The sequence below is a fragment of the Magnolia sinica genome, chromosome 5, assembly GCF_029962835.1.
Source record: "Magnolia sinica isolate HGM2019 chromosome 5, MsV1, whole genome shotgun sequence".
NCBI classification, from domain to species: Eukaryota; Viridiplantae; Streptophyta; class Magnoliopsida; order Magnoliales; family Magnoliaceae; genus Magnolia; species Magnolia sinica.
In genome coordinates this window covers 100,513,646-100,541,565 of record NC_080577.1, presented here as the reverse complement: position 1 = coordinate 100,541,565, position 27,920 = coordinate 100,513,646, and the positions used below count along the sequence as shown (strand labels likewise).

General features: G+C 38.7%; 1 protein-coding gene across 4 annotated transcripts; it reads left to right on the top strand.

Annotated features, from left to right (window-relative positions):
• The first annotated feature begins 191 nt into the window (after window positions 1-191).
• LOC131246439 (uncharacterized) lies at window positions 192-27,757 on the top strand. 4 transcript variants are annotated; one of them, XM_058246570.1, is made up of 10 exons: window positions 192-598; window positions 5,272-5,613; window positions 17,877-17,949; window positions 18,149-18,261; window positions 18,513-18,597; window positions 18,798-18,870; window positions 20,674-20,729; window positions 23,959-24,044; window positions 27,283-27,348; window positions 27,438-27,757. In XM_058246570.1, exons 1-9 carry the CDS (start codon window positions 453-455, stop codon window positions 27,302-27,304), a joined length of 996 nt encoding a protein of 331 aa, XP_058102553.1. In that variant the 5' UTR covers window positions 192-452; the 3' UTR covers window positions 27,305-27,348; window positions 27,438-27,757. The 4 variants fall into 4 exon arrangements, with proteins under 4 accessions (XP_058102553.1, XP_058102552.1, XP_058102550.1 ...); XM_058246567.1 differs by having other exon boundaries at window positions 194-598; window positions 23,979-24,044; XM_058246569.1 differs by lacking the exon at window positions 23,959-24,044.
• The last annotated feature ends 163 nt before the right edge of the window (window positions 27,758-27,920 follow it).

Below are 27,920 nucleotides of genomic sequence, written 5' to 3'. Positions count from 1 at the left end.
AGAAAATTTCAACTGTAGAAGTTCAATTTAACTGTTTCCCGTTGTGTGGTCCATTTGAACATTTTATATGCCTTATTTTTAGGCTCAAACATTAAAACTATATGGGAAAATGGATGGACGGAGCGGATAAAATACATAAATCATGGCGGACCTCAAAGAGTACTCATTAGTGAGTTGCTTACTACGCATTCCGCTTCCGCTGGCGGGAACGACGTGGCTGTATGCTCTCGTTTTCCTTTTTCTTCTGGCCACACAGACGAAGATCCCAGATTCCGCAGGAATATGTTTGAATAGGACTGATGATATTCTATTTCTACTCCAACACCCCTTCAACTCTTCTTCGCTTCAGATCCAACTCGTAAATGTTTCACATGGAAGCATCCCACATCAGTTGAAACATCTTCCTATCGCCTATAGAATCTCAGCAGCAGCTGTTTGCAGCTCCCCTTAGCATGGCGATAACGGTCCTTCTAACGCACGCCTCCTCGCGGCCGCCATCTGGACCTCGGCACGTCTCTTTCGATGTCTCTCATCGCCTTCCGAAACAGAGCCGACGGGTATCCGTTGTTTCTGGCCCCTTCAATCTCAGCAGTTTCCGGTAATTCTTTAACCTAATCTCTGCGCCCTGCACCAGCTTCATCATCTTCGTGGATTAGGTACTTACCCCGACAGGGGCTTTGAGGGGCCACCGTGATGTATGGTTTTTATCCACACCGTCTATCCATTTTGCCGTATCATTTTAGGGTACAAGCCCAAAAATGAGGCAGATCCAAGGCTCAAGTGGACCACTACTGTTGAAAACTTTCCAGGCGCCACAAGTTTTGGATCAATCTGATATTTGTGTTTTCCCTTCATCCATGTCTATGTGACCTTATGAGCAGGTTGGGTGGCAGTTAACCATCACGATGGGCCCTAGGAAGCTTTCAACGATGGGTGTCGTTATCACTGCTGCTTCCTGCGGTGTGATCCACTTGAGCCTTTGATCTGCCTCATTTTTGGGTTCATACCTTAAAATGATATGGCAAAATGGATGGACGGTGTGGATAAAACGCATACATCACAGTGACCCCTTAGAACCCCTATTCGTTCATAGCTAGGGACCGGCGAGGGTAGTTCCCAATCTGGGTCTATCTTCAGGTGTGCTGCGCACTGGTCAGACACATGGAAAGGTGGTCCGCTGGCCGCGGTTGTCAATTGAATGTGTCCAATGGCAGATGGATCTCTATCTGGACGATCCTGCCATTTGATTGGTAGACATGATTGTTCTATTTCTGACTGCTGTTGATGTTCTTTTGCATCACCCATTTGTAGTTTGTGGATTGGATTGTTTACATGGTCTGCTTGGTAAAGTCTTTCTAGCCGTGGTAGGACCCGACCAATGAATGGTCCAGATCATGGATTATGTTTCTACATGTCCAATCCACTGTGCAGCATATGGGGATTATCAAATTGGTGTCCTGTGCATGGGTTAGATTACTGCCTCTTTCCTTGTTTGATACTTCAGGAGTATGGGATTTTTTTTTCTAGATTTTAATTTACTTCTTCCCATGTGAATTGTGATGCATGCTTAATCATCTTTTGATATGGATCTTCTTATTCAATGGTTGACACTTGACCTATGATAGAGTGGAGGAATTATAGCGTCCTGCCCTATGATGCAATTTGGAATGCAACTTTAGTAGGAAGACTTATAGGGGAGGCTTTAGTTAAAATTAATAGCTTGGAGGTTCCCCAGAGTGACTTGTTTCATGACATTGATAATGTGGGACTTCCACTACTTGGCTTAATAATTCAAGAAGTTCAAGAGATTGATGAGGGTTCCAGTGGAAATTGAGATGGGTGGATGAAGTGGAGATGTGCCTGTGGAGTGTTGTGTGGATCGATGCTTGCTCATGAAGCTGAACAGAGAACTTTATAAGACAGCTATTTGACTGGCCTTGCTATATGGGGTAGAGTGTTGGGCGGTTAGGAGGTACCATGACCAGAGGACAAGAGTTATAGACGTAATGAACTCACACACCTCAACAAAATAGTGTGGCTGAAAGGAAAAATCAGCATTTAATCGAAGTTGCATGCACTTTACTAATCCTCATGAATATACTAAAGAGCTACTAGAGTGATGCAATTTTAACTGAATATTATTTGTTATAGGATGGAGGATGTACCTTGGGGATTCCACCACCAAACAAGGTTCCACCCTTATATAATTCAATTGGAAGTGAGTGTTTCTCAAAAATCCTAAAGTGCAAAGAGGAAAATTCCTTTACACGAGAGATTCTCTCTTTTTTCTTTCTTCTCAATAATACCACTAGGGTTGGACCTACAAACCCTGTGCTTTTATAATTAAAAATTCGAAATTAAAAATTCAGAATAATTATAACCATGCCACTCACTTAAGTGAAATGGTTCATCATCCGAAATAAGAAAACTAAAACACTTATTATCAATCTCAACCGTCAAATAAATCATAAAAATAACAAAAAAACATAAAGGAAATAAGATCAGAGTCCAAGGGGCCCAGATCTGGAAGATTTGGCGAATCGATTGCCTGATCGACAAGATCCAATGGTCAGATCGACACGAAATAAAAATCCTATGACTAAAATGGTCTCCTAAGCAGCTCACATGCATCATTTTAAAGTGGGATCTTCCTGATGCACATCCAATGCATGTGGGGTCTTCAAAATGGCCCAGCAGGTCCCATCTGGAACTCATCTCACATCCACAAATAAAGTTGTGCTAATGTGGGTGGTCGTTTCTGTCTCTTGTACACCTGGGTAGGTCCTTTGATGTCCCCATCAATAGGTGGGAGGTGGTGACACACAACGACCTATTTTTAGGACCTCCCCTTTATTTCCTAACGAGGGCAGTATCATGAGATTGATTTCTATTCTTAGCTTAAAATAAAGTCACTTTGATGACTCCTATGCACTTTTGCCCATGCCGCCTCCTATTGATCCTCCTCTGTCTTCACCTAATAATTATCCCAAGGCTCTAGCTAAGCCTAAATTTCAAGTGGACACAAGGTGGAGAAGAAAGATGATCGGGACCATGATATAGTGCCACCCATCATGCCTTCATCTAAGTCTGCATATCTAGTTACCCATCTTGTGCCATTGTGCACTTCTGATGGGTTAGACCTTGTTACTCTCAAGAAAGGTAGACACTCTTATGAACTAGTAGTACCCACATGACTACTATAACACCTATATACAAAGGACTTGGGACGTCTCATGTATTTCTTGGGTAAGGAAAGGTCAAGGAAGTTAACAATTTGTGCCAAAGGAAATATGCTGTAGATCAAAGACAGCTTTTAAAGTCTGTTGATGCGAATTGTAAGTTGGCAAGTAATGAAGGAGAAATGGTTAAAGACTCGAGGAGGTCTCGTCAAATTGGTTGTTAAAGTTTATTTTCTTTACCATCATACATTTAGATATAACTCATGTTGTTAGCATTGTGTCTCAGTTCATGCATGCTTCAACGGTGCCACATTTGGACACTATTGTGTGTATTTTATGGTATCTCAAAGGCCCTAGGGAGAGGAATCTTACGCATGCCTAATGATCATCTTTGTATTGAAGGCACTAACATGACTTGGATGTTTTATGTTAGATGATTATGACTTGATATTTGTATGTGTGTGGGTGGAAATTTAATCACGTGGAAAAGTAAAAAGAAGTGTTGTGGCTCGATCTACTGCATATAAGGCCATGGTTCATACTAATTGTGAGCTAGTCAAGGACTTTGTAGGATTCATAGTGGAACAACCAATTCAATTGTATTGTGAAAATCAGGTGGCTTCACATGCCGCTATCAATCCCGTGTTTCATGAAAGAACGAAACACATCGAGGTCAACTAGCATTTCATCTGTGTGAAGTCGCTAACAATGAAATTTTGACTCCATATAGATCTCAGATTAACCTGCAGAAAATGTATTCCCCAAAGAACTTAGCATGGTCAATCAGAGCAAGTTTATTCCAAGTTGGGCATCAATTATATCTATTCACCAGGTTGAGAGGAAATGTTATTGCTTATGTACTGTGGGCCAAACAGCTACATGGCCTAGTATGATTGACCATACAACTATATTGCTCGTCAATGTGCGTGTGTGAGGGCCCCAGTTTTTGTATTTATTATAGTACACTGTACACCTAGTGTGGGTGGGACATATGATCCACAATGTTTACATGGGTTTATTGTGCAATGGGGAGGAATTTTGTCATTACAAAAATTTTATTAATAAAAGTAAGGGGAGCAAGCATGTGTGTACCAAGAGACACTTTCCCTTTTCTTTTCTTTTTTCACTCCTTTTCTTCATTTCTTTTCGTTTCTTTCCCTTTCTCTTCTCTTTGCTATGTCATGATTTCTGTAGGAATTGAAAACATTGTCCATGGAAACATTCCCTTCCCTTGTTTTAGAGAAAAATTAGCTATGGAAATTGTTTTCCAAGGTTTTACTTGAAAAACATGGATAGTGACACCTTTTAGAAACTTTGTTAAATCTAAATTTCGAAGCTTACTAGAAGCACCTCACCATTTGACTATTGACCTTTTAACATTTCCATGGAAAACTGCACTCCAAGCCCCAAAAAAAAAAAGGAATTTAAAGTTTTCCATTTCCTGTAGGATTCCATGTTTCCGTTCCATGTTTTTTCTCTCATTCCAAACAGCCCCTAAAAGGAAGCCAATACCAGCAAGATATATGGTTTCAACAATGGAAAGAAAAGGAAAAAACTGGGGGTGGGAGAGCGTGGACAATTTTGCCCATGCAATTAGTTTTTAGTATGGTCCTAAACTTTAAGATTTTAAAAGCACATAGAAGGCATTTCCAATATAGGACAGGGGTATCCAGGGCATTAAAATTGTGCATGCTCAACCAAGGGTATTTGAAGATTGGAGATGGGGATTATAAGCTCCATCTGGGGATTCCTTCTTGGGCCCCCTCAAGCAAGACTGTGCCTTGCAGCCATCATGATTTCTCTATGATCACCTGCAATCAGGACCTCTTTTGATTGCAGATGGTACAGACATGCTTTGATACTTATCTATTTATTCTTAACTTAATTTTATGCTCATTTTTATTCTCCTCTTTTTAATTTGGCATTTTATGATAGGTTGTAAGTGATATAGTAGACAAAGTAATTTTGTCGTGGTGCATTCAATCAATTTTTGACACACACCTATGCTATCAACGAGTAGGTCATCCTTTGTGAATATTATCATATAAATTTAGAGCAAAGAGATGTGACATTTCTAACTTGTTGTGACCAGGATTATAAGCTTTCAATGCCGGGATGTGGAAAGTGCTAAGGCTTCATCATCTGGAAACACTTCTCCAAATGGAGGAGATGGGGTTGATAATGAGATATTTGAAGATTGGAAAGTTGAACCGAGTAATCCAGGCAGTTCATTCTTGGCAAAATTAGCAATCGTCCTTGGCATAGCTGCAACAATCACCGTAGTATCTGTTTTTTTGAAGAGGCCTACTTTGGGATCATCCTCTGGATTTCCATTTATAGTCGATGCTTCATCATCTTCAGTTTCAGCTCCCTCTGTTGGTTTCACTTTGAAAGCTTTTGGATACAAAGTCATATTACCCGAATATACTCCAGGGTATGCTTCCTCTCTCTCTCTCTCTAGACATTATCCTCTCTCTCTCTCTAGACATTATATGCAACTGTGCTCTTACCCTGCGAAATTCATTATCCAAATGCAACTTTTGCCAAGAACAGAAAGATGACTTCTATTAATTAATTCTAATTAGTCATTTTTATGGAAGGTTAGATGGTAATCAATTTCATTCATCATCTCCTATCCATTGAGGGTTTGGTACTATAGAAAAATACATGGTATTCATCAAATCATTAACCCTTAGCCAAAAACTCTGGTCCCATTGAGGGATAGGGAAGTGTCTATTTCTGAATGTTAGCAAATATAAACAACTGGGAAGTGGGAGCAGGAGCGTGAGTCTGAACTCCGAACCGCAACTCGGAAAGCAAGCAATGAGTCAGAAGCACAATTCGAAGTGGGAGCAACACCTGGTTATAAGGATCGTGCAATTGACCTTGTTCTCCCACGGGCCAAAAAGAAGTCTTCTAATTTATTCATTTTTTCATTTTGGGTAACCACGAAGTGAGATGTTGTTAGGCCTTTGAGACGGCTTTCACAGTCTACATCCCCAAAATATGGACACAGAGCATAGCCACCACAATATCCACCCTCTAAGATCGGAAACATAAAGACAAACCATTATAGAAGATCAATTTCGATCTTGGCATCATTGGTATGATGCAGAGTGATAGTTCCATTCTCACTGGTCTTGAAGCAGATTTGGCGATCTTCCAATTCTTACTTGACTTGTGAATTATGAATCTATCAGGAATTGCGATTCGGTGAGGTTGGTGCCTAAGACAATTGAATAGAATGCTTGTGCTCTACATCACATTGTAAACCCACCAAAAGGACCTTATCCCTCTATCACTGTACATCAACATACAGTGGAAGATAACATAATGAACACCTGTGTATTTAGTGAACACCCTTACATTCTAAGATCAATCTCTTTTCACTACCTCCACCCAACCCTGGGCATGTAAATTGCACATGACTTTCCTAGCGGACCTATAAATTCCTCAAACACCATAATACTTGTTCACACCCCAAGTATAGGGTTGCGATGTAGTAATAAACTCGGTAAGACCGAGGTCGAATCCACTGGAACTGAAACCTGTACGTAATCTAAAAGTAACCAGAACTAGAACTAGGATAAGATGAAATCTAAATTGAATGAATATGAGGGAATAATGGTGAAATAGTAAACTAAAATTTGTAGAATTCAAAGGTGGGAAACTAGGGATTCAGAGGATCCACTTGTAGAGATCAGGGAGATCTACGCTTGATTCATGAACTCAACTAGACTTCGAGTCCCATCTTCATCCAGTTGGAAGATATAACATGAAAATCAAATCTGAACTTCTTTTGTTCTAGTTTTCAAGAGACAAGAAGGATGTAAATTAGAATGGATTCCATCACAAAACCATGCATGCCCATGAGACAAAGTAAACAACAGAATTAAACCAATCCACAGCCAATCTGAGAGATGTATAAATGTTAGGAAGGATTCCATCATCCAACCATGTCCAAGGGGCGATGGTAAACAACAGGGCTTCCTAACTGCATAATCACAATAATGAAAAGGAAATACTCAAAGCCATTGCAGATCCATTGTAATATTAGTCACAACAAACCATTAAAAACTAAAGGCATTCCTTAATCAAACTATAATTAAAATCAGTTCAAAATAATAATCAAAGCCATAGAATCAGTCCCATCACTCCACAAGCTTCACCTCTTAGCCCTAGCTAAGAGGTTAGCTAACCACATGCATGATTAACTAATTCTTTTATAAAAAATAAAAATAAATAAATAAATAAACCTAGAACAATAAAAAAACTAGAAGAAAAACTCTAATCTCCCTCTCTCTCTTGTGCTTCACGTCTAAGATATGGATTCCCCTTCTCTCTCTCTTTCTTTTCCTTTTATAGAGCAAGGAGGGGCAGTGGAATGTGCTGAAGTTGGTGGAGTTTTTACAGAAAGACAGGCGGTTTGCGTAGGTTCTCTTTACGCAGCCGGTCCCTGTTGGTGCAGCTAAGAAAAAGGGAAAAACTTCCCCACTTTCCTTCCTTTCTTTCCAAAGAAATAACGTCCCCTAGGACGTTACGAGGTGGCCTACATGATGGACGGTCTAGATCGGCCATCCGATCAATGCCAAGATCACGCAACGTCTGCAAAAACAGAAAGAGACCGGATGCAAAAACAGGGCGCGCGCACTCTCCCTTGCGTTGTGACGTTGGTGAGACCCATGTGTGAAGCTATCTGCTAAATCCAGACCGTCATTAGATTACTCATGAAAAACTGGTCAGACATGATCGGTTTTGGATCAGCTTCGTCGAGACTCACGTCATTTTGCTTGGCACCATCCAATCCTACGTCTACACCTTCATGTTCATGCAGCATCTGAGAAAAGCAAGGAGCGGATCAAGGTACGGTCGGTTTGACCTCCTGATTTCACTGAACGGTGTGGATCATCAACAGGTGTGATGATGGTGGCCCACCAGAAATTGACTGCATCTCTCCGTTGCGGAAATCTGGATTTCCAAATTCAGACGGGTCAGCGACCACTGACTGTCTTCGTCAATCCAGTGCACCTCATGTGCACGTGTGTTGTGCACTCTCACATCATGTGAAGTGGGTCCCACCTTGATGTTTCAAGAATTTGCACCATTCTTCCGGGTGGCCACCTCATTTAAGGGGTTGAAGCCGAACTTGAAGTATATCCAGATATCAGGCGGGCCCCAAATCAGGGTTTAAGGGGCTGATCTATCCATTGGGCTACTTCCACAAGGATCAAATGGCTGAAATTTGATGTGTACAGTTAATTTATGGTCCTCAGGCCATATACAAAGTTTCGAGCCGAACGGATGGTGAGAACCCTGTGATCTTGCATTCTGGCTGACTTTTAGGCCTGTTTAACGTAAGTGGCGTGATTTTCTCGGATCTTTGGCGCCTAAATTCTTTGATCTCGGTCCCCTGGGGTCCGTCCCTTATCTAAGTGACTTCGGAGCGTTAATTCCATGCTTTTAGTACCCTTTAAGTTCTTAAATACACCCTGTATCACAAACACGATTAAAATAGGACGTTAAGCATTATCATGTACGTAAAATCAAGTAATAATTGGGGTCTAATATGCAATATTTGACCCTTAACACAACCCCCAACTAGCATTTTGCTAGTCTCGAGCAAAGTATGTGAAAAATAAGTTAAGAATTACAAGACAATTTCTATAAACTCGGGTGATTTTTGAAAAACAATCCAGATACGAGAATTTTAAGATTCATGAATGTTAGGTAGTACTTTCTCTTGGAATCAAGCGCACGGTAAACTTCATAATCAAGTTCAAAGTATTAATCCATCAATTAGAAGAATTCTAAACATTGAGTTTCATGGGTGTATAGTGTAATTTCGGCTTATCAACATTAAGATTCACTTCTATATTTCATGATATCATTGATAACCAATAAGAAAATTCATGACAACCAAAACCTAAACCAGAACTTGCCTCACAGATCATCTTTTCATTCTTCCAGCTTTTGATTTTTCCATTAAAAGTAATGCCAAGGTGGGGAATCAAATCCTCACCTATAGGGAGCAAACCTATGGTGAAGACCATTCGCCTAACCCTTCCCGAATGTCAACCTTGGGGAATCGAACCGTCACCTATAGAGAGCAAACCTATGGTGAAGACCATTCGCCCAGCCCTTTCAATTCTTCTTTATAAGCATGATGGTAAAATTTATCAGGCTGGTTCCTTTCATGCTTAGTGATTACCAAGTGAGTCCTTTAATATCGTACTGAAACCTCAATGTGTAAGCGAGATGTGACATGTGAAATCATGAAATCATGATTCGATCAATGTTTACAACTTCTAATCATGGATTAATAAATCGAACGTAACTGTGAAATCTAACAGATGGCTGAATCCAAGAGTCATAAATCACCAACATTCCGTATCTTATACTTCTCAAATCACAACTATCCTTCAAAATTACTTCGAATTTACAAGAAAGTCAAGAAATTTTTTTAAAATTTTCCACAATTTTTGCTCAAGACGAAGAAAGCACTGATTAGGTAACCTAATCTCCCACCCCCAACCTAAAATCTACATTGTCCTCAACGTAAAATATATGAACATGCAATGCACATTAGATAATAAAATTGAAAGAGAAGTGATGGGAAGATAGTACCTAACGAGGAGGTTAAACGGCTTCTTTCAAAGAGATCTCAGCATGAAAGCGGGTCAGCACAAGAGTGAAACCAACGGAAGCAACGTATCCTAAAACAACTTAGAAAGCAAACTAACCTAACGGCATAAAGCCGACTATCCTAAAACGGCATAAAGCAAACTACCCTAGCCCACGGAAGCAGAGGAAAAGCTACTCAGTCATGTCGCAAGGTTCCTCTTCCGGCCAATATCTTGATAAATTTCTTAGTAGGTTTCTTAACAAGATCTACCAAAAGCCATTTTTGCAAAAGGCTTGGATGCCTTGGAGCATGACTTGCCAGAGAAACTTATGTACCTCATCAAAAATTTGTCGTTGATTCGCCTAAGGTATCCAAAGTATATATGAATCACCTGTGACAGAAAAAGTTTCAAAGTTAGTACCCCATGATGAATCAGAGACTACAAGTAGATAAGATTCAGAATAATTTTCAGTGAATGATGTAGCCTCAACACATTCCGAAGTGTCAGACTTCGGTTCAATTTTCAGCTCCTCTTCCCTTAATGGTAAACGATCAAGATCTGTGGAAGAAGGGACTTCAGAGTAAGGGTTTTCTCGATCCATGACATCTACCGAGGTACTGTCTTGTGAGGCATCCACTATTTCTTGTATCATGGGGTTGTCGGAATCCACAAAGTGTGCCAAGCATTCATTTAAAGAGTTGGGAAATTCAGCTGAGAGTGACTCGTTTTCTGCATCGAAGTTTGTGATGATTTGATTCCATTGTCTCTGGAAGCAGATGGACGCATGCTCTCTTACTCTTGCCCTGCACAGACAGATTGAAGATCATTAGGGGGAGCATTGATGAGAACACTCTGGTCATTGGTACCATCCAGTAGAGGCATTGTATTATGAAAGGTTGAAAACTCAGATGGTGGCCTTAACGGAATGGTTTCAATTCCCAGAGTCGTATCGAGCAACTCGTCCATCTCCCAAATCATCATTTAATTCAGGGGAGTGGTCTAAACATGTCTCACAAGAGTTAAAAAAGTCGGTTGTAAGGAGTTCATCCACTTTTAAATTAGACATGTTAGGTGAGTGGAGTAGATCACTATGGTTGACAACTTCCTGAACGTCTTGATCATTGATATGGGCCAAATTTGAGACTGAATCTCAATACTCATCATCATCCAATTCAGTGCAGTATGCAGTTGGGATGGGATCACATTCCTCTCATTCTATTTTTAGATTGGGTTGAGGTTCGAATAAACTAACCTCTTCCTCATCATTAAAATCAGGTGTGTCATGTGAGTGAAGTGTGTCAATATCATTGTATTTGAAAGACACCCGCGTCTCTTGATCATTGCTTTATACAGTCATCGAGATCGACTTATCGGGAAATTGAACCATATGCTTATTAATGGACTCCAACTCCTCATTCGTAATTTTAGTTTCTTCCACAAGCGAGTTAGGATCACTTTCCTCGCATTGTGTTTCTAGATTGGGATGAGGCTGGGGTAACCTAGCCTCTTCCTTTTCCATAAGGTGGGACTGAATTATTGGAATTGAGGATTTGAACAATTCACATGATTGTATGACAAGTTGATTGAATTGCTCTTGTGCTTTCATGAGTTTCTGAAGTGAATCCTCTTGGATTGTTTCTGATTGGGTTTCAAAGGTAGAGGACCCAAGAGAATTATCACTAAGATACATTGCTGGTTCATCTTCCCAACATTGCTGTTTCCATTGGTTATAGTCATACGGATCATAGGTGGGAGAATCTGATGGTTGGTAATACTTATTATCACTCATAATATAATCACGCATTGTTTTCTTCTTATCTGATGGGTGATAATAGTCCTCACTCCCATAATTATGATAACCCCAACACTCACGTACTGTTTTGTTAATCCATGGGGTGTAATTGTTCTCTTACATATGATCGCGTAAGGACTTTTTAACTGGTGAAGCATTATATTCCGGTCGGTTCTCGATGATGATTTCAGAAAAGTTTTGAGACATGTTGATTTTTATCATAATCATCATCCCAATATATCTTATTCTTCTCTGCATATTGACGTTCTCACTCTTGCATATACATGGTAAAACCCTAACTCTGAATCTAATCCTAAGAATAAAAGAAAAAATCCTACAGCAATAAGAGATCTAGAAATAGAAAGAGAAAGAATTAGAAAGAAGTTGCCAGGTTGGAAGTTCCTATGTTAGAATCCTGCAAAAGAAAACAAAAGAAATTAGTTTCTAAGAATAGAAATCCTAAAGTCAGAAAGTTTCTAAAAATAAAAAATGGAAAGTTAGTTGCTAAAAAAAAATAAAAAATAAAAAATAAAAGAAATCCTAGAATTAGAAATTTTATAAAAATAAAACCCTAATTCTAAAAATAGAAAAAGTAGAGAAATTAGAAAGAGATTACTAATTTAGAAGATCTATCTCAGAATCCTACAAAATAAGAAAGTTAGGTTAGTTTCTAAAAATAAAACAGAAAAACTTTAACCTAAAGTTAGCAAAATCCTAATCTTAACTTAATTCTAAAACCAATTAATTTTAGAAAAACGTAACCGTCAATTCCCGGCAACGGTGCCAAAAACTTGTTCACACCCCAAGTATAGGTTGTGATGTAGTAATAAACTCGGTAAGACCGAGGTCAAATCCACAGGGATTAAAACTTATACGTAATCTGAAAGTAGCCAGAACTAGAACTAGAATAAGATGAAATCTAAATTGAATGAATATGAGGGAATAATGGTGAAATAGTAAACTAAAATTTGTAGAATTCAAAGGTGGGAAACTAGGGATTTAGAGGATCCACTTGTATAAATCAGGGAGATCTACGCTTGATTCATGAACTCAACTGGACTTCGAGTCTCATCTTCATCCAGTTGGAAGATATAACATGAAAATCAAATCTGAACTTCTTTTTATCTAGTTTTCAAGAGATAAGAAGGATGTAAATTAGAATGGATTCCATCACAAAACCATGCCCGTGAAACAAAGTAAACAACAGAATTAAACCAATCCACAACCAATCTGAGAGATGTATGAATGTTAGGAAGGATTCCATCATCCAACCATGTCTAAGGGGCAATGGTGAACAACATGGCTTCCTAACTGCATAATCACAATAATGAAAAGGAAATACTCAAAGCCATCACAGATCCATTGTAATATTAGTCACAACAAACCATTAAAAACTAAAGGCATTCCTTAATCAAACTATAATTAAAATCAATTCAAAATAATAATCAAAGCCGTAGAATCAGTCCCATTACTCCGCAAGCTTCACCTCTTAGCCCTAGCTAAGAGGTTAGGTAACCACAGGCATGATTAACTAATTCTTAAAAATAAAAATAAAAATAAAAATAAAAATAAAAAAACTAAAACAGGAAAAAACTAGAAGAAAAACTCCAATCTCCCTCTCTCTCTTGTGCTTCATGTCCAAGATTTGGATCCCCCTTCTCTCTTTCTTTTCCTTTTATAGAGCAAGGAGGGGCAGTGGAATGTGCTGAAGTCATTGAAGTTTTTACACAAAGACAGGCGATTTGCGCAGGTTCTCTTTACGCAGCCAGTCCATGTTGTTGCAGCTAAGAAAATGGGAAAAACTTCCCCACTTTCCTTCCTTTCTTTCCAAAGAAATAACGTCCCCCCGGACCTTACGGGGTGGCCTACATGATGGACGGTCTAGCTCGGCCATCCAATAATGCCAAGATCACGCAATGTCTGCAAAAACAGGCAAAGACCGGACGCGAAAACAGGGCGTGCACACTCTCCCTTGTGTTGTGACGTTGGTGAGACCCATGTGTGAAGCTATCTGCGAAATCTAGACCATCCATTAGATTCCTCATGAAAAACCGGTCAAACATGATCGGTTTTGGATCAGCTTCGTCGAGACTCACATCATTTTGCTTGGCGCCATCCAATCCTGCGTCTACACCTTCATGTTCATGCGGCATCTGAGAAAAGCAAGGAATGGATTAAGGGACGGTCAATTTGACCTCCTGATTTCACTGAACGGTGCGGATCATCAACAGGTGTGATGATGGTGGCCCACCAGAAATTGACCGCATCTCTTTGTTATGGAAATCTGGATTTCCAAATTCAGATGGGTCAACAACCGCTGACTGTCTTCGTCAGTCCAGTGCACCTCATGTGCACGTGTGCTGTGCACTCTCACATCATGTGAAGTGGGTCCCACCTTGATGTTTCAAGAATTTGCACCGTTCTTCCGGGTGGCCACCTCATTTAAGGGGTTGAAGCCGAACTTGAAGTATATCCAGATATCATGCGGGCCCCAAATCAGGGTTTAAGGGGCTAATCTATTCGTTGGGCTACTTCCATAAGGATCCAATGGTTGAAATTTAATGTGTACGGTTAATTTATGGTCCTCAGACCATATACGAAGTTTCAAGCTGAACGGATGGTGAGAACCTTGTGATCTTGCATTTTGGCTAACTTTTAGGCCCGTTTAACGTGAGTGGCGTGATTTTCTCAGATCTTTGGTGTGTAAATTCTTCGATCTCGGTCCCCTGGGGTTCGTCCCTTGCCTTTGTGACTTCGGAGTGTTAATTTCATGCTTTTAGTACCCTTTTCTAGTCCAAGTTCCTAAATACACCCTGCATCACAAACACGATTAAAATAAGACGTTAAGCATTATCATGTACGTAAAATCAGGTAATAATTGGGGTCTAATATGCAATATTTGACCCTCAACAATACTAAATTACAAAGCTTCCTTCTCAAAATGGGCCACATTTAATCTTCGCCTCCATTCATTCTACGGTTTCTACCACGCCCTCTTGTCCATCGCTAATGGGCCCAACCAAGGAACAAACAATTGACAACGAGAATCTCCACTCCACACATCATACAAGAATTTGATCCCAATCCCTAATATGCAATCCCTTTAGCAGACTTCTCTTACCTTTCCAATGGCCTCCTAAGCTCCTGACACGTGTCTACCTAACACTTTGTGCTATTTATCACACAACTTCACACTTAAAACCAATCTTATTCTGAAAATCATATTTGCAATCGCCATTTCCCAGAAACATTTAACGAAACCCTCTTTCTATCTTTATATAATCACTGCGTATCTATTTAGAACAACTTTTTGTTTAACAAGTGGAGGTCATGCACTCCCCTTCCTTGCTGTTGGGAAGCCCTTTTGGATATGTATCAACCTATGTCTGATTTCATCTAACACATCTCAAAGACAGGACTCAATATAAACTCAGAGATATGCTATGGTATCCTTGATAAGGATGATGTGTTGTTTGATTTTTTATTTAAAAAAAAAAAAAAGAAAAAGAAAAAAAGATATGGATAATGTGTCGTCTCCTAGTGATGATGAGTTCCTTCCATAATGTTTGGGATTTAGTACCGTCTCTCTTTTATTTGGTGTACCATTGCCAAATGGGGGAGCTCAAGGTATGATGTGGGTGTGTAGTTCAAAGCACAACCTGAAGTGTTTGCAAGCTTCCTCAGTATCTCTTACTACACTAGTTAGAATCTATTCCTGCCTGAAAACATCTGAAAATGAAAATAATATATCATGAAATAAAACATTTGATGACATGAGCTCATTTTGCATATAAATGCATCATTTATAGCTGACAACTTGTAGCTATCTCCTAAACAAAAAGTATTATGCATATTTCTCTTGCGATGTTTTGAGTTCTAAGTGTGTAATAACATGTAATCATGTGTCACAAGCAGCTAGTTGCACTTGTATCATAAGCCTGCTACAACTAGTTATTTTAGATTCTTTCCCTTTACAGACACATGAATGTATATAGACGTGCACAAACTCATATATATATCATTGCCGTTTAGCATGGTGCTTCTAGTTATTAGTTTGGGTTGTTTCGTTTATAATGTTGAACATGACTATGAATCTTTCTGCGATAGCCAACCCTTTAATTCTTTTTCTTTTCTTTTTTCGTTTTTGATGGATGACTTCAATTTTATTAGAAGAAGATAAAGATGAAACAAATAAATGAAAGAAAATATAGGCCACTACATCTCCCAAATCATATACTGTGGGTATTCGAAAATGGTAACGACTAGCAGTTGGACTGTTTTTGTTAAGGACAATAATGGTGCTTTTTTTCTAAAGAAAAATACTAGATTTTATTTATTTATTTTTTTTAAAGATGGGATTCCAAATATGTATTCTTTTTTGGTTTTAAACCATGTTTATAATGGTGTAACAGGCCATTCTTTGGTAAGAATGTTGTCTTGCGCCGCTTGATGATATTATTAAGCATAAAGGCTTAGATTGACTTCAAAACTCTCCTATTTAATATTTTAAATATCCAATATTAATGATTCAATATATATATAAGATTATATGAGCATGAATTTAATATGAGACTATTATATATTTATGTTTATAAATCATTTTTTTTTTTTGGAAGACACAGGGTGTCCCCACCTCATTACCATAGACAACCATAAAATGTTAATGTATGAACTATGACATGACTAATAAGAGATAAAGTGATGTCAAACTAAATATAAAAACATTACTACCATGTCACCACCAGAAACAAAATCATGATGCCTATGGCTGCTCAACCTCGGTCGTCATCTGGCTATAGAAAAGTTGTTGCATATCCATAATAATCAAAAGGAAAAACCATGTCAATAAAAACCAAGGATGACTGATCACGATCATCACTACACTGGACACCTGCTATGTCAAATGCCCCCAAAATGGGCTGAAATTCATGCAATTTATCCCAGTAATGCATATCCTAACCATTTACCACTATTTCTGTCAAGAAATTTGAGGAAAAATAAAAATTAAATTTGGATGAATAGTGTTGTGTCGATATAGGACCACTTGAATGCCTCCAAAACAGGCTGAAATTCATGTAATCAGTAGGATTCATCCTATTAATGCATATCCCTAGCCATTTGATTCCATTTCCTTCAAGAAATTTGAGAAAAAATTAAAATTAAAATTCGACGACAGTGTCAGGCTGATTTGGGTACCGCCGGAATGGCCCCAAAACAGCTGAAATTCATGCGATTTGTGGGATTCATCCCAAATGCATATCCTTGTGCATTTGACATCATTCCCCTTAAGAAATTTGAGGGGAAAAAAGTTGTAACCATTTATCCCAAAAAATTATCTGAATGTACCAAAAAAACTAAAAAATAGAAATAGAGATGAAAATATTGACTTAGTGCATGCATGTGTAGATCTAAACTCCATACATGTATTTGAAGAATCTGAACTCCAAATATTTTACAAAAAATAAAAAGCTTTTTTGAAAATTGCTGAAAATTATATAAAAATTAGAAAAAAAAATTCGAAAAATTATATAAACATGGCCAAATCAAGCATGCATCTAACAAGATTTGGTCGATTTGCTAATATAATGTTGAATCAATACACTTGCAACCAAAAAAAAAAAAAAAGTTTTACCTTTTTTTTCGATTTCCCCCAAAATCAGCCCTGAATCTTCAATTCTTCAAAAATGGATTTAAACCATTTGTTTTAAACTTCAAAATTGCACAAATCTAGTTGAAATGGGTTAAAAATAATCTTAAGAAGAAAAAATGTCAAAAAAAGGGGGGAAATGAAAAAAAAAAAAAACTGAAAGGTGACTTTATACACATAACGGCCCTAGGTCATTACTCATTGTCATAATGAGCCATTACGGGCCCATTATGGTCTGAAATTTTGACATGGGCTGTTATGATCCCTTCCTGCATGGGCATGCTGTTACCGTCACACAATAGCCGTAACCATTTTTGTATACTGCATTATAAAATAAACAAGCCCCTTTTACCCACACCCATGGTCCCTACCAGAAATATCTCTAGAAACACCTCTTCTTCTTCTTCTTTTTCCAACCATCCACTGCTTGATTTGCGTCACCGTGAATATGAAAGGACCATATTTAAGATCAAGCAAATATCATGAACTTCATCCTTATGTTCGCCAGACCTTTATATCTTGTACTGGTTTTATGTGAGCATTTTTGGTTTTTCACGCAAGTCAGGATGATTTAGTTGGTATCTTAATTGCTTTCAAAAAAAATTTCTGAGATGGATGCCTATGAATTACGACAGATGGATCTACTTTTGGTTGCTTATGGCTGCTGGATGTGGACTTTTCATTAGCGAAGAGGCACTAAATATTTGGGTCTGTCCTTTCTACTGGTACTTCTGTTTTACTGAACTCATACTGGTTTGCAGACCTACCTACTTACAATTTTGCATTGACTAGGAGCATGCACAGAGACTCATAGCTTTGAATATATCGTTGGTTGGGTACCTACCATTTTGATTCAGATCGTGATAGATTTACAACTGTGTAAACCATCTTCCAGAAAATGATGTAGGTTGGCATATCTTTAGCTCGAACACTGTCTCTGGATGGGACATGGAAATCGTTCATGGAATCCTTCTCAAATAATGCTCCATACATTATCTCTACAGTGCTGTGGGTATACTGGTATGTTTTGTTTCCATTTTTGTTTTCGTTTTGTTATGCTGTCTTTTATAATCTGGTTTTTTTTTAAAAAATAATAATAATAATTAGGAAGGTAGGTCTAGCCATTCTTAGCTATGGCGATGTTTTCGGATTCAGATTCATCAGTTGGCATGAAATATCCACTTCTTTTTTTCTTTCCTGCAGAAACTATAGGCCGTATATTAATGACCACCTTGATAATGTCAATCTTACGTTGTAGCATAAATCTTCAGGGGGGTTTGTATCAGTGATATGGTACCATTTTACCTTGGGAAGCTCGTTAGGCAAACTAAGGCATCTGATAATGTTTTGTCCAAGGTTTGTGGCCTTCCATTTAGTTATTGTGCATCGTAAATAACACATTTTATGTCTTTGCTTGCATCTCTGCTTGCATAGGTAGAAATTCGAACTTCAAAGGAGATCTACATGTCATTGTCAAGCCAACTCACATTGTTCTTGCAATTAACCATCTTCCCCTAATCTTTTTTTTTTTTTTTTCATCGTGATGATAATTGCAGCTAGGGATTGGCAAAGAGAAGGCATTGAACATTACTCGAGCTGTGCAGAAGTATGGCAATCTCATTGGCTTTGGTGAGTTCTGCAAGCTGGGGAACATATTAATTTTTATGTTCATGTAGAAAATAAGCTTGAACCAGATGATTACTCATCCAGTTGGTGACATTATAGCTGAGTTATTTGATGTGTTGGGAAGAACCTGATGATCCATATGTATGCACATACACTCATATTGAACAACTCTGCCAACAAATCTGGTTGTCAATTGTCATAATCCACTATGAGTTATTCAATATGTGGGGCTTCTTGTGGACTGGTCATATTCTGAAAATAAACCATGCAGATTGTCCTAAATATCATATCGCTCCCACATAACTGATGATTAAAATTTAAAAGGGTTTCATTCATAGAGGTTAAGATTGTGTAATCAGTCTGATCTAGGAGTGCTCCATCTGTAGTAGAGCTAAAGATTTAGATGGTTTGGATTGATGCATGTTTATGCCACTTGTAGTGTCTGTCTGCATCATAGGTGCCAAGGTTTTCACCAGACAAGGGATATTGACACAGTTTTGCTCCTCAAATTCTGTGAGGTGGAACTTTGCTCCTCCGCCTTGAAATGCATTTTGGTTCGACAAGTACTCATTTCAATCTAATATCATGCTCACTGACGTGAGCAAAGAAACATTGTTGATTGTGCTTATTTGGTACCATAAAATAGGCCATTTTGGGCCACAACACAATGTGGAACTACTCATCTTAAAATTTAAGTAGTGTTAATTTTGGAATTTTGTAGATTTAGCCAATTCTCGCAACTTCGGAATCTTGGATTCTGAAGATTCTGAGTGCAGAGTTTCCAGTTATGTTCCTTTCATAGGCTATATTTAAGGTTTCTACAAGTTTGTTTATTCTTGAATTTGGCTTTCAAAATAAATTTATTTTTGAATTTGGGTTGGATTTGGTTATCTTTGATTATTCATGTAGATTCAGAGAAAGAAGAGAGGAAATGGAGAGAATACGAATATTTTCTACAATCCTCTCTCTTGCTTTTATTTATAACAAGTTAGATGAGATAACAAATAGAGATAGAAGGGTAACGTGTAAAAAGAGAGTGACATAGAGGAACATGATAACTGAGATGGCATAGAGATAAACACTTGGTATGTCAATGGGGCAGGCCTGGGTTGGCTTTGGCCTGGATTTTTGAACTGTTCAGGCCAGGCCTATTAAAAATTTTGATTTTACTTGGCCTGGCCCTGGCCCCGGCCCATGGACAGCCCTAACAAACACTGCATATGATATGGTATTCTGCAGAAGCACCAAACTGTCTTGTGACAATTTATTTGACGCAAAGTATACTGCAGGAGCACTGAACATGCATATTCTTCTAACAATTCAGTAAATAATTTGACTTCTTTAGCAGTTCTGCATGAGATTCTTGCAGAGAGTATGTTCCATGTATAATAATAGAGTAGAAATAGGATGCAATGAAAATGATTTAAACTTGTTACCTTTCACAAGATCTAGATCAGATGGGAAAGCATTGGTTTAAACAAGGGTTTAGGTCTCTGAAAATAAATCATTGCTCTTGGTGACTAAATGCAATTGTTAACACCAACTCCATTGTTTAAAAAATCATATTTGAATATATGATGCTTGAATGTCGCATTGCATATTATTGACTCCATAGAGGAGCATTTGATGTTTTCATAATTTTTTTTGGCATATAATTGATCGACTGAGAAATTAGATGAACAAGGTTGATTACTTCACATGTACATGTGCGGACATATATAGACAGATAGGTATGTATTATTCTTTCTTGAATGTTCATTTATACCCGTATGCTAACAAGTTTGTGCAACATGATTAATATTGCAGTTGAACGCTTTTCCTTTGGAGTGCGGAATCCAACATCTTTTTTGGCAGGAGCATTGGTTAGTTCCTCTCTCTCTTGGTTTATAACACAATTGGTTTGTAGAACGCTTTGAATCTTGAGGGTTTTTTGCGTAAGGGGCAAGCAAAAGATTTATTAGTAAAAGAGAAGGAAAAGGTTGGATGATCTTGTCCAGTCAACAACAGGCCTTGTAGAATTATTAAAGGCATCACATAGCCGTCCATATACTAAATGGTCTGGCAACACATAGCCGTCCATATACTAAAATGGTCTAGCAAACACATGTACAGCATGGATAAAACTTATACAGCAAGGCGGTGAACCACGATAGGTCCCCCAATTACTACCCCACAGCCCTGCCAGGATGTACATCAGGGTATACAACACATCCATCAAGGTGAGAACCGAAGATGGGCCCCACAACCCCTGGTTGGCTGGAAAAATAGATATTACAATGGGCCCAACGGCGATCGTTCGATCATAACTGTATCTTGTGGTGCACTCTGACTAAGAATTGGGTTTGAATAAAGCAGTGGGCCCCACCCATTGCTCGTGTTGCCCCCAAACCACGGCAAAAGGGATAGACAACATGGAGAAAAAACATACAAATTTGTGGGCACACTACCCCCCACTGTTTACCTCTGTGTGGTTTGACTAAGACCCGGATTTTCCTGATTCTTGGGTTGTGGCTTAAAATGATCTGAAGAAGGGGGTGGACAGCATGGATCTAACAAATACATCAAGGTGGGCCCCACAAGCTGGCCAACCCAAGGCCCCAAAAGCTCTAGACTGAGGTGATATTTGTGTTTCCTTCTCCATCCAAACTGGTTCCACCGGTTGGATGGCAAGTAGACATCGGGGTGAAACTTAGTAAGGTTTCGACAATAGACGTTCAACCTCACTACTTCCTATGATGTGGCCCACCTGGGAACTGAATCTCCCTCAAATTTAGGCCTGTAGTCTAAAATGAGTTGGCAAAATGGTTGGACGACATGGATGAAACATACACAACATGGTGGGTCCCCCGAGTGAGGCCCATCCCAACACTGGGCTCCTTTGGACGTACCTGGAAAGGTGCAAGGGTGGACTTCACTACCTCCACTGTTTCCTATGGTGTGGTCCACTGAGATCTGGATCTCTCTCATTTTTGCATAAGGGTGAAAGTTGGGCCCTGGGGGTTTCATGGGGTGTTGCATCACATGGACGGTTCAGATTTTGCACTCACATCACGAGAGATGAGTTCTGAAAAAGTTCTCGTGAGAACTGGTTCGAAGGTGAGCATTCCTCTCTCTCTCTCTCTCTCTCTCTCTCTCTCTCTCTCTCTATATATATATATATATATATATATATATATATATATATATATATATATAAGAGGCAAAAGCATCACTCCACGGAAAATCAGGCTTCAACTTTTTGAGCTTGTCTGGCACCAATTTGGGGCATTTGAACAAAAGACATAATAAATATGCATATTGGAGAAGGATGCTTTAATCATGGTTAAATGACCTCTTAAGGATAAATGCCGACTCTTCCTAGAAGAAAGCTTCCATTCAATCCTTTCAATCACAAGGTAAATGCCTAACCGGCTTTCATATGCACAAGGGTAGCTTGAGGTACGAAGACGGAAAAGATCCCACCCCACACCTAAACAAGTCTACAAATTGGCCTACCTTCTCCCCCAACATATGCAACTAAGCATTTTGCATTTCAAATCATTCACCTTTACACCCGACACTACTTCAAAATATGAGATGATTTTTTTGCAAATTGTCAATCATAACATCTTCTGCTTCACAAAAAAAAAAATAATAAGAAAAAAAAAAATAAGAAAAAAAGAAAAAGAAAGATGGTATCATCCGAAAACTGAAGATGAGTAACACATTGGCTTGAGTCCTCCAATTTGAACCCCCAAATTAAGCTCAGTTCTTAATGTTTGAACCACATCTTACCAAAAGCTTCGGCAACCACCACGAACAAAAAAGGAGATAAGAGATCACCCTGCCATAATCCTTTGGAAGCCTTGAAAAAACCTTTGAGAGATCCATTAACCGGAACAAAAAAAGGAGGCAGAGCCCAGACATTCCTATATCCACAGTCTCCATTTCCAACCACATCAAAGACTACCCAACATATAGTTCGGGAATCCCCAGTCCACATGATCATAGGCCTTCTCGATATCAAGCTTACAAATCATCCCTGCTTTGGTGTTGTAATCTTGAATTTAATTATTCCAACAAAAAAAAAAAAAAGGATTTGTACCTTTTTTATTTTTCCGAAATGTGATCACCTGAGCTTCAATTTGTTCAAAATGCTTTGATTATGTGTTTTAATCTCCAAAGAATGCATAAGGGTGGTTGAAATTACCTTAGAATCACTCCCACAAACTAAAAATGTGAAGAAGAAAAAAATCAAAGAAAAGTATAAAAATCCCCTCATAGTGATGGTTTAAAAGAAAAAGAAAAAGGAAAAAAAAAAGTTATCTTTTTGTACTGTTACAATCATAAAACACAAGGTGACCTAGTGAGAAGAAGTGGAGATTTCCACTTGCAAATCAAACATCCCACTTAAAATTGAATCCTCTGGAATCCATTCCTCAATAGTACCTTGGGAAATAATGATTACATATTCCTTTGTTTTCCCATGAATTACCACTTATCAAGTAGGCCCTAAAACTTCAAAATTTCATTCAATTGTTCGTAAATTAGTTTTGCCTAGGCAAAAGAGGCCCCAATCTAATCCTAACTTCGATTTCAATAAAATATCAATAAAACTCAAAGTATTATCTTTCAAAATAAATAACTAAAATGCCCCTATTTACTGTCACAGCCATGCAACACTTCACTAGATCAGTCATAACTCACTCAGTTCATGTTAGATTCGTGCAATCTTGGTTAGTTTGAAAGTTACATAAGCTTTCGAAGAGAACCAATTTTATGTCACTTGGTTATTACCACTTACCCAAAAAGAGATCCAGAAGTTATCAGAATAGGGGAACGTATAAATTATTATTTACTAATTAGCTTCAACTTCTAAATACCAATGGGCTGCATCTAATTGATCATAAAAATCCAGTGTGACAAATGCCCACTATGGGTTCAAACACTTTTTAATGCACATTTTCTTTTATTATCAGATCTTTGTTTCTTGAACTCCTGCATGTTTCATTGAGGCGAAGAGCTTAAATATTTAGCACTAGTTTACAGTTATAATCTCTAGAAAGTCAAATGCTTATTGACTATTTACATCTTATCAATATCTTGATTAAGATGGGTGTGCTAAAATGCAGGGGATATCCTCCGATTGTTTTTTTGCTGGTGTTTGTTGTGGCGGCCTGTTTACTCTCCCAATTCAAGTTAGTCATGTTCAGTGCCTGGAAGAGACAATCTTTTGACATTTTATTTCATGCTTCACTTTGATTTATTTTTTTACTGTCAAAGTGTTGCTTGTACATCAGCTGTTTGGGATTTGTTTATGAACCTTATTACAATAACAATTCATAAGACCCCATCCTCATTAAGTGTACAGGTCCTCATGTCCCTTCTTAAAATCTTGTGCCAAGTCTTTTTAAGTGTTCCCTTATCTATCAAGCCCTTCAACATCAATCACAACTCCCTGCCTTACTATGACCATCTCTGGCTCTTTTAGCTCATGGATAAACCATCTCAAGTAGTTCTCCATTTTTCTTTGGCTTATACACTATCATTCGTACACATATAGATCTTCACCATCGTAGCCTTGTCATGGCTGTGTTTGCATTATCTGTATTGATGCATGTTGGGCACCCTTGGGATGAGGAAACATATTGGTATCATAAGGGAGATGTCAAATGTATCAGGAAATGTATTGTCGTATGACAGAAAATTAGAAATTTTATGGAATTTCTCAATGAAACTCCAGGAGATGTTAAAAAAGACGTGATTACACACACAGGACTCAAATCATAGAAGAAGAAGAAGAAGAAGAGGAGGAGGAGGAGGAGGAGGACGAGGATAGATCCTATTTGAAGTCGATGGCATCCATTAAAAAAAGGTGTGGGAAGGGGTACTCTTCTTGTTAGGTAATGGAGGAAGATACACATTGGGGAGTGTGGAGGTTATGGATTTAGTTTTGTTGGGAAAGTGGGTTTGGAAGTTTGGGGTTGAAGAGAGTAGTCTTTGGAGGGAATTGGTGGGTAGGAATTATGGGGTGGGAGAGGGGGATGGTGGACTCAATCGTCATCATTGTATGGATCATACTTTCTTTGGAAGTTGGTGGCATCAAAAAAAATGTGTGGGAAGGGGTACTCTTGTTAGGTAATGGGGGAAGATACAGTTTTGGGAAGACATGGGTGAGGGATCAAAAGTTGAGTGAGGTATTCCCTAGGTTAGCAAGGATAGCAGTAGAGGTGAATGTCATAGTGGCACGTTGCTTTCACATACAAGGTGAAGAAGTTATTTGGATACCTTTGTGTAGAAGGAATCTAGATGGATGTGAGTTAGAAGAGTTTATTGACTTGCTAAAGCTACTATCCAAGGTTCGACCAGTGCTCAATGAGTCGGATTCGATGTTTTGGCAAAAAAAGAAATCTGGGAAGCTCTCAGTAAGATCTATTTTCAAGGTATTAAGTGTCGTAATTAATAGGGAGGGGATTAGTCATTCCACATATGTATGGCGTTATGGTGCTTCTCCAAAGGTTGTGGCTTTCGTATGGTTAGTAGGATATAACAAAGTGCTAACGGTCGACAATCTTCACAAGAGGAAGATGATTATTCAAAACGTCTGCGTTATGTGCTACTAAGACGAGGAAATGGTTTCATCTGTTTATACATTGCTCTTTTGCAAGAGCTTTATTGGAAAGTTTCTTCAAGTTGTTTGATATAGGATGGGTTTCATTGCGCTCCATTGATCGATTCTTACTAATGTGTCACGGTGTTGTTTTTGGAAAAAGAAAGTCTAAAGTGTGGCAGCTTTGCTTGCTTCTGGGATATGGTTAATTTGGTTGGAAAGAAACAATTGGTGCTTTTGGAATCAGGCGGGGCGAGTTTCAGAGGTGTTCCATAAAGCCAAATCAAATGTAATGGAATGGGCAATGGCATCAAAGGCTGTTGACCATTCTCCTTTTAATTGGCTCGAGTTGTAGATACCTTATTGGGTCCTTGTATATTTGTACTTTTTGGCTTCGGCCTCTGTGAATAAAATTTTCTCCAATGTTTTAAAAAAAATCAAAATCAAAATCAAAGTCCATACAGGACTTATTGTCACCATGATAAACCATCACGATCAACATTGGCTTTTCAGGGCACACAACACTAACAAGGTGTTATAACTAAAGTCACTCATCCCGCAACCATACAAAGTGGAGCCGTGTCCATGATGCAGCATGTAAGTGGAGCTCCCCTACTCATCACTAAAATTTATGGACAATGCTTTGTGCAATAGCCTCCTCATGTGTGCCCACTGTTTCTTGCAAGGCAAAAAATGCTGGTTCGATGTGCCACTTGAGGACATGCTATTGTGTGATGCGCATCATGGTCTGGGTATAAGGTGGCCTGGCCAAATTGTCTCTCAACAGTGAATAGGTTAAGCGGCCTTTTACTATGACTCGCCTTACAAAGATAGTTGTTGTTATTGTCACCCTCGTCACTCTATCATCATCCTTGTCATCGGTGACAGCACCTTCATAATCTCCACTTCTAGAGGGATAAAGTCTAATCATCACTCTTTAATCACTTAAGCTCATTCCATATGACACAACCCAATCCTGAGGCCTCATCTCCATATGTCAGGCCCACGGGGATCCTGCTCCTCATCAATGCATCAAACGAGTCATCATGAGACCCCACTTCTTCAGCCATAATTTTGTCAATGTCAATGCTCATCTCGGCAATAGTTGTGGCTATCCCGGATCAGGGCGTCGATTTGCCTCATCCAACTTTATCAATTTAACCCAATTGTAAAGTGGGTCCTCGCCATCATTAACGAACACACCTCTACAGATGGCCATCATGTCCAAGGGCTGCGCTTAACTCATTCTCATTGTCTGTCTGTCAGTGCCTATAGCTGCCCCTGTCGCAACTCCATGTTGTGGTGGCAGAAGAGGAGCTTTGGAGTTGTATATGCTAGTATGTCCCTTTTATTCATGCCGATGAGCGCAGACAGAACTGCTCCAACTTCACTTACATGTTGTTCTCCTCCTTTGTTTCTTCCTTTTCTTTTGCCTCATCTTCCTCAGAATCTGAAGTTTTGAATTCTAGGCCTTTTCCCCACCTGACGATGATACCATTTAGGCCATAAATAGTTGGGGGGTTTAACAGTACACTCACTAGGCAGAAGTCACGGGTAAGATATTTAGGATGGATCTACCAGTTGGTTCCAGTTCTGGGTTATTGCCAATGCATGGTGGGGAATGTAAAATGATCTATCCAAATCACTAGGTATAGTTCTATCATGCGTGAGATCACCAGGTATAATTTTTCTAAATGTATCATGAGGATACTCATGCATTAATTCGTGCATACCATGAAATTGTATTTATCTTCCATGTTGCTACATGCGGATCTTCCTTGATTACTTCATTGCTAACGCCATTTTCTCTGTTGTTATGAAATCAGTTGGGGATCGGATTTTTGTTGAGGGAGCGTCCTTTGGTGGCCATTGCGAGTGTGGCAACAGCGGTGGTACAATACATACCTCTTTCTTGATAGGATTCTGCATTTTCTTCAAACTTTGTTGGAGAATTGGGGATCTAACTTCTATGTATGTACAGGCTATATGGACTTTCTTTCCATATGCAGTTGCTGCATCAACGGCCTTATTCCTTTTCCTGCGTCGACGTCAGTCCAGCTAGTACTTGCTATTAATCTGCTCAAAATGAGTTCATTTCATTTTAGTTAACAGTAATTATGCACTAGAGATATTCATCTCTAATACATTATGAGTTCATGTTAACAGTAAGATTAAGATCTCTAATACATAATTACTGTTAACTAAAATGAGATGAGCTCATTTTTAGCCTTCAACCAAACAGGGCCACCTTAGTTCTTTCAAATATTAGATCACGATAAAACAATTCTTCCTTGGTGTAAAGTTCGTAGTATTTATTTATTGTAGGGTGATTGATCATTCATTGAAGAACATGCTCATTTTATACCCGGGTTCATAGAAGTTTGCATATGCAAATCTACGTGAACTTCTACGACTCTTTTGAGAGAAAAAATGACTACTGTAATTAACAATGGAGCTATGATTC

What these genes read in the sequence shown, in the direction of transcription:
- LOC131246439 (XM_058246567.1), top strand. Translation starts at nt 453, where the DNA reads ATGGCGATAACGGTCCTTCTAACGCACGCCTCCTCGCGGCCGCCATCT. An exon ending in ACAGTGCTGTGGGTATACTG is followed by an intron (nt 18,262 to 18,512) that starts GTATGTTTTGTT and finishes ATAAATCTTCAG; the next exon opens with GGGGGTTTGTATCAGTGATA. An exon ending in CTTTTTTGGCAGGAGCATTG is followed by an intron (nt 20,730 to 23,978) that starts GTTAGTTCCTCT and finishes GCTAAAATGCAG; the next exon opens with GGGATATCCTCCGATTGTTT.